This window comes from Leishmania braziliensis, chromosome 4 (genome assembly GCF_000002845.2).
Source record: "Leishmania braziliensis MHOM/BR/75/M2904 complete genome, chromosome 4".
Classification (NCBI taxonomy): Eukaryota; Euglenozoa; class Kinetoplastea; order Trypanosomatida; family Trypanosomatidae; genus Leishmania; species Leishmania braziliensis.
This window is the reverse complement of record NC_009297.2, coordinates 69,238-75,162: the sequence shown is the minus strand read 5'-3', so window position 1 is coordinate 75,162 and position 5,925 is coordinate 69,238. Positions and strand designations below refer to the sequence as shown.

The window sequence follows — 5,925 nt, the reverse complement described above, 5'->3', positions numbered from 1 at the left end:
TACGCTACAATGAAGAGGTGTAGCGAGAGCCGCAGGCGAGTTTGTGGGCATTTCTCTTGTTGCTCGTCGCACGTGAGCGTGCTCGCGTCTGGGCACGAGTCCACCCTCATCACATCACAAGCGCTAGAGAGAAGAGGAGAGGAAGAAGAGGATGTGGAGCCCCCCAAAAAGGAGAACAAAGAATGGAGTATTTAGTGAGTGGCAAACGGATGGTCGAGCGGCACATTGGGCGCGTGGAAAGTGAGGGACGAAGAGAGGGGGTGGGGGAGGCGCGCGGCACGGGCGGCGACGTGAGGCATGCGCGTGCGGCGAGGAGAGGGGGTGGGGGCGACGACGAGGGAGGCGCCGATGCGCTTTGAGGCGCGCGCGTTTTTGTTTCGCTTCGGCCCATGGCGGCCGCCTATCCGGTGCGTGCCGCGCGAGGCAAGAGGGAGGGAAGGAGAGCGGCAAAGCACCGTGGGCTCGTGTGGGGGTGTGTGCTCGCGCGCGTACGCAAGCAAGCGAGCCATGGAGCGCAAGAACACGAAGAGGGCACACACACACACACACACACACACACACGTGCATACACAGGCATACCCAGCGAAAACAAAGGGGGTGAGGGGAAACAGCTATGCACACCGTGTGTGAACATGCAGGTAGACCACGGTGGAGGGTGCTGAGGGACTATTCAGAGGAAATGGGCAGCGGCTCCAACGCTGGCCCCAGGCGCCACACGCGCATGCAGGGGCAGGTGGCGGCGGCAAGTACACACACAAGAGAGGTAAGAAGAGGAAAGGAGCCCCCCCTCACCTGTGCACCCCCACACCCCCCCACACACACACGCAGGTGGCGGCGCAGGGGTGCGGGGAGGGGGAGGGGGCATACATAGGAAGCTATACAAAGAAGATAGGAGGAAATACGGCACATGCGAGGAGGGCAGGCCGTGGCGCCGTGGGTGCACCATAGCCCGGGGAAGAGAAGATATACATCCAGCGAGAGGCTGGGAAGGACAGCGTGGCAGCCGCGTGCTCACTAAAGGGCGTACAGGGCGGCGGCGACGCAGACGACCGCGGCGAGGGCGACGGTGTGCGCGCCGGCGGCGGCGTTGGCGTTGGCGATGCAGGCACCGTTGACCGAGGTGTAGCCGTAGCGGCACGTGCTGCAGCGGGAACCGCTGCCGGTGACGCACTGGGTGCAGTAAGGGACGTTGCAGTCGGGTGGTCTGGTGGTGGGGAGGATGCACCGCTGGTCGCTGGTGAGGATGTAGCCCGTGGCGCACTGCGTGCAGCGTGTGGAGGGGCTGAGGCGGTCGCAGGTGAGGCAGTTGGGCACGACGCACACGTCCGTGGGGTTGTAGTTCTGCGTGGGGTCGACGATGGTCGAGCAGGAGGGCGGGTTGTAGTCCATGGAGGAGCACTGGCAGGTGCAGGGGTCGGTGCCGGAGACGGCGGCGCCTGCTCCGGTGTTGCCGGGGATACACTTGGCGTTGGCGCAGGTCCCGCCGCTTGCGCCCTGGCGGTCGACGACGGTCGTCACCGCGAGGCCGTTGCTCTTGTACACTTCGGCGGTGTTGAGCGCCACGCCCTTGATGACGCAGCCGCCGCCGATGACTTGCGAGTCTGCCGAGGGGCTGAGGGTGTCCTGGTTGGTAATACCGGTGGAGGGCGCCTCCAGGTTGAGGAAGGACACGGTCGAGCCGCCAGACACGGTAAAGGGGTACGGCTCGCTGGAGTCCTCGATGCCGGTGAGGAAGGAGAAGAGGGAGACGGACTCGACGGCGCTGTCGGAGACAAGGTAGACGGACTTGCCGCTGACCGTGGTGCTGCCGGCGGAGGCCAGCAGGCCCTTGCTCGCGCCGACGGCCTTGCAGTTGGTCACGCGGAACATGCTGGAGCCGTCGACGACGAGTGGGGCGTTGATGCTGACGAGCGCGCCGGTGCACTCCTCGCAGCGGCCGTAGTCGATGGCGAGCACGGCGGCTTTGGAGACGGGGAACGACGACTGGGCGTCGACCCTGACCACGGACGCGCCGTTGGTGGCGACGGCATCGAGCACGAAGAGGGCGGCGAGGTTCCTGATGCCGATGGCGTTGCTGCCAGCGCTGATGAGCACGATGCTGCCGGTGTTGATGGAGTCCTTTGGCCACGTGACGGCGGTGTTCTCGACGGTGACGGTGACGTTGCTGTCGAGCGCGAGGCCGCTGAAGTCGAAGAGCGACTGCGCGGACGTGAGCGAGCCGATGGTGGAGACAATGCGAATGTCGGAGTTGGCGGGCATGGCACCGGAGAAGGTGATGGCGGCCTGCGTCACCGTGGTGAGCAGCATGCTCATGCTCAGCCGCGCCGACGAGGCGAGGCCGTCCCCGGAGCTCTGGACGGTGAGGCCCTTGCCAGACACCTGCGAGTTCATCAGCTGCACCGTCACCACGTCTGCGGTCGAGGAGGCCAGGTCGAGCGTCATGGTGTAGTCGTTGAATGATGCGCCCGATATGGTGAGGTCGTCCGTCACAGTGACCGACTCGGCGCGCACCAGCACGGCGGCGAGCACCAGCACGGCGCACAGCAGCGCTGGCGCGCAGCAGCGGGGGGCAAGGGGGGCCATTGCGGAGAGGGAGGGGGTGGGGGAGAGGCGAGGGGGGAGAGGACGGAGCTGCCAGTGTTGTTCTGCGCACGTGCACGCGCGCGTGGCGGCACCGCCGGATGGGTGGGGGGAAGAGAGAGAGAGAGAGGGGGAGGGAGAGGGGGTGGGGAACGGATGGCCGAGCGGCGACGTGAGGCATGCGCGTGCGGCGAGGAGAGGGGGTGGGGGCGACGACGAGGGAGGCGCCGATGCGCTTTGAGGCGCGCGCGTTTTTGTTTCGCTTCGGCCCATGGCGGCCGCCTTATCCGGTGCGTGCCGCGCGAGGCAAGAGGGAGGGAAGGAGAGCGGCAAAGCACCGCGGGCTCGTGTGGGGGTGTGTGCTCGCGCGCGTACGCAAGCAAGCGAGCCATGGAGCGCAAGAACACGAAGAGGGCACACACACACACACACACACACACGTGCATACACAGGCATACCCAGCGAAAACAAAGGGGGTGAGGGGAAACAGCTATGCACACCGTGTGTGAACATGCAGGTAGACCACGGTGGAGGGTGCTGAGGGACTATTCAGAGGAAATGGGCAGCGGCTCCAACGCTGGCCCCAGGCGCCACACGCGCATGCAGGGGCAGGTGGCGGCGGCAAGTACACACACAAGAGAGGTAAGAAGAGGAAAGGAGCCCCCCCTCACCTGTGTACCCCCACACCCCCCCCCCCCACACACACGCAGGTGGCGGCGCAGGGGTGCGGGGAGGGGGAGGGGGCATACATAGGAAGCTATACAAAGAAGATAGGAGGAAATACGGCACATGCGAGGAGGGCAGGCCGTGGCGCCGTGGGTGCACCATAGCCCGGGGAAGAGAAGATATACATCCAGCGAGAGGCTGGGAAGGACAGCGTGGCAGCCGCGTGCTCACTAAAGGGCGTACAGGGCGGCGGCGACGCAGACGACCGCGGCGAGGGCGACGGTGTGCGCGCCGGCGGCGGCGTTGGCGTTGGCGATGCAGGCACCGTTGACCGAGGTGTAGCCGTAGCGGCACGTGCTGCAGCGGGAACCGCTGCCGGTGACGCACTGGGTGCAGTAAGGGACGTTGCAGTCGGGTGGTCTGGTGGTGGGGAGGATGCACCGCTGGTCGCTGGTGTAGCCCGTGGCGCACTGCGTGCAGCGTGTGGAGGGGCTGAGGCGGTCGCAGGTGAGGCAGTTGGGCACGACGCACACGTCCGTGGGGTTGTAGTTCTGTGTGGGGTCGACGATGGTCGAGCAGGAGGGCGGGTTGTAGTCCATGGAGGAGCACTGGCAGGTGCAGGGGTCGGTGCCGGAGACGGCGGCGCCTGCTCCGGTGTTGCCGGGGATACACTTGGCGTTGGCGCAGGTCCCGCCGCTTGCGCCCTGGCGGTCGACGACGGTCGTCACCGCGAGGCCGTTGCTCTTGTACACTTCGGCGGTGTTGAGCGCCACGCCCTTGATGACGCAGCCGCCGCCGATGACTTGCGAGTCTGCCGAGGGGCTGAGGGTGTCCTGGTTGGTAATACCGGTGGAGGGCGCCTCCAGGTTGAGGAAGGACACGGTCGAGCCGCCAGACACGGTAAAGGGGTACGGCTCGCTGGAGTCCTCGATGCCGGTGAGGAAGGAGAAGAGGGAGACGGACTCGACGGCGCTGTCGGAGACAAGGTAGACGGACTTGCCGCTGACCGTGGTGCTGCCGGCGGAGGCCAGCAGGCCCTTGCTCGCGCCGACGGCCTTGCAGTTGGTCACGCGGAACATGCTGGAGCCGTCGACGACGAGTGGGGCGTTGATGCTGACGAGCGCGCCGGTGCACTCCTCGCAGCGGCCGTAGTCGATGGCGAGCACGGCGGCTTTGGAGACGGGGAACGACGACTGGGCGTCGACCCTGACCACGGACGCGCCGTTGGTGGCGACGGCATCGAGCACGAAGAGGGCGGCGAGGTTCCTGATGCCGATGGCGTTGCTGCCAGCGTTGATGAGCACGATGCTGCCGGTGTTGATGGAGTCCTTTGGCCACGTGACGGCGGTGTTCTCGACGGTGACGGTGACGTTGCTGTCGAGCGCGAGGCCGCTGAAGTCGAAGAGCGACTGCGCGGACGTGAGCGAGCCGATGGTGGAGACAATGCGAATGTCGGAGTTGGCGGGCATGGCACCGGAGAAGGTGATGGCGGCCTGCGTCACCGTGGTGAGCAGCATGCTCATGCTCAGCCGCGCCGACGAGGCGAGGTCGTCCCCGGAGCTCTGGACGGTGAGGCCCTTGCCAGACACCTGCGAGTTCATCAGCTGCACCGTCACCACGTCTGCGGTCGAGGAGGCCAGGTCGAGCGTCATGGTGTAGTCGTTGAATGATGCGCCCGACATGGTGAGGTCGTCCGTCACAGTGACCGACTCGGCGCGCACCAGCACGGCGGCGAGCACCAGCACGGCGCACAGCAGCGCTGGCGCGCAGCAGCGGGGGGCAAGGGGGGCCATTGCGGAGAGGTAAGCATCTTCTCTTGTGTTGCCCTGTTTTTGCGGTAGTACCTCCTGTGTGTTCGTGATCATGTATCTGTCGAAAGTGAAAGTACCCGTGCCTCTCGACCGCTGCTTCTCCGCTTCCCTCATGGCCTTTTTTTTTTTGATCCTCATGTCGATTTTGTTTCCGGCTGATGTTCTGATAGCCCAACTCCTGTATCGTAGCACTTCTGTGCGCTAGCAATGAGAGGACAGCTTGGGCGAAAAGGCGTGGCGGCCCTTTACGCCGGCCCAACAATCACCTCCTACACGGATGCGTGTGAAGCCCCAGTGGCCATGTGGGAAGGCGCAATTCCGCTGAAGCATGAGCGTGTAGTTAAAAATGGCATTGCCACCCATGTAGTGAAGAAAACATACGCCCATCCGCCAGAAATTCTTCCGACCAACCTAAGCTTCAATGACATCGATTCCATGTACTGCCTGGGAAACGATGAGCTGATCAAGTACTTCCCAGATGGCGTGGGACGAAAGGTGATTCATCTCATGCCCTCAAGTCATTCACTCGGTTTCTTGTACCTGAAGCAAAGTCACCTCTTAATTTGTTTCTTGATAAACTTTCCTTCCTGTAAATCAAGTAAAGGTCCTTTCATCCTCTATAAAATGTTAATCCGGAATCTTTATTATATTTCTACTGTAACCCCTATTATTATTTTTCTTTCAGCCATCCATTAATCCTCTTCTCAATATTCTTACTTCTTTTTTTTTACACTTATTCTTTTTCTATCGTCATTTTCAGTCCTGATATATTACCCGTTTCTTTTTTTCTCTTTTACATTTATTTCTCACTCTTTTCTATTATTTCTTTTCTTTACCTGATTCTCATTTTCTATACTTACCTATTTCT

At 62.8% G+C, this 5,925-nt stretch overlaps 2 protein-coding genes across 2 annotated transcripts, besides 1 other annotated feature; both read right to left on the bottom strand.

The window, feature by feature from the left end:
- Window positions 1–1,014: 1,014 nt before the first annotated feature.
- Window positions 1,015–2,583, bottom strand: LBRM_04_0230 (hypothetical protein, conserved in leishmania; the record flags this gene model as incomplete). Its single annotated transcript, XM_001561658.1, has 1 exon — window positions 1,015–2,583. The coding sequence occupies one exon, from the start codon at window positions 2,581–2,583 to the stop codon at window positions 1,015–1,017; it is 1,569 nt and encodes a 522-aa protein (XP_001561708.1).
- Window positions 2,584–3,476: 893 nt separating this feature from the next.
- LBRM_04_0220 (hypothetical protein, conserved in leishmania) lies at window positions 3,477–5,195 on the bottom strand (the record flags this gene model as incomplete). The annotated part of the gene is made up of 1 exon (XM_001561657.1): window positions 3,477–5,195. The coding sequence occupies one exon, from the start codon at window positions 5,193–5,195 to the stop codon at window positions 3,477–3,479; it is 1,719 nt and encodes a 572-aa protein (XP_001561707.1).
- Window positions 3,680–5,041: a repeat region (Lbr_chr4:repeat_unit:70131-71493).
- Window positions 5,196–5,925: the final 730 nt, after the last annotated feature.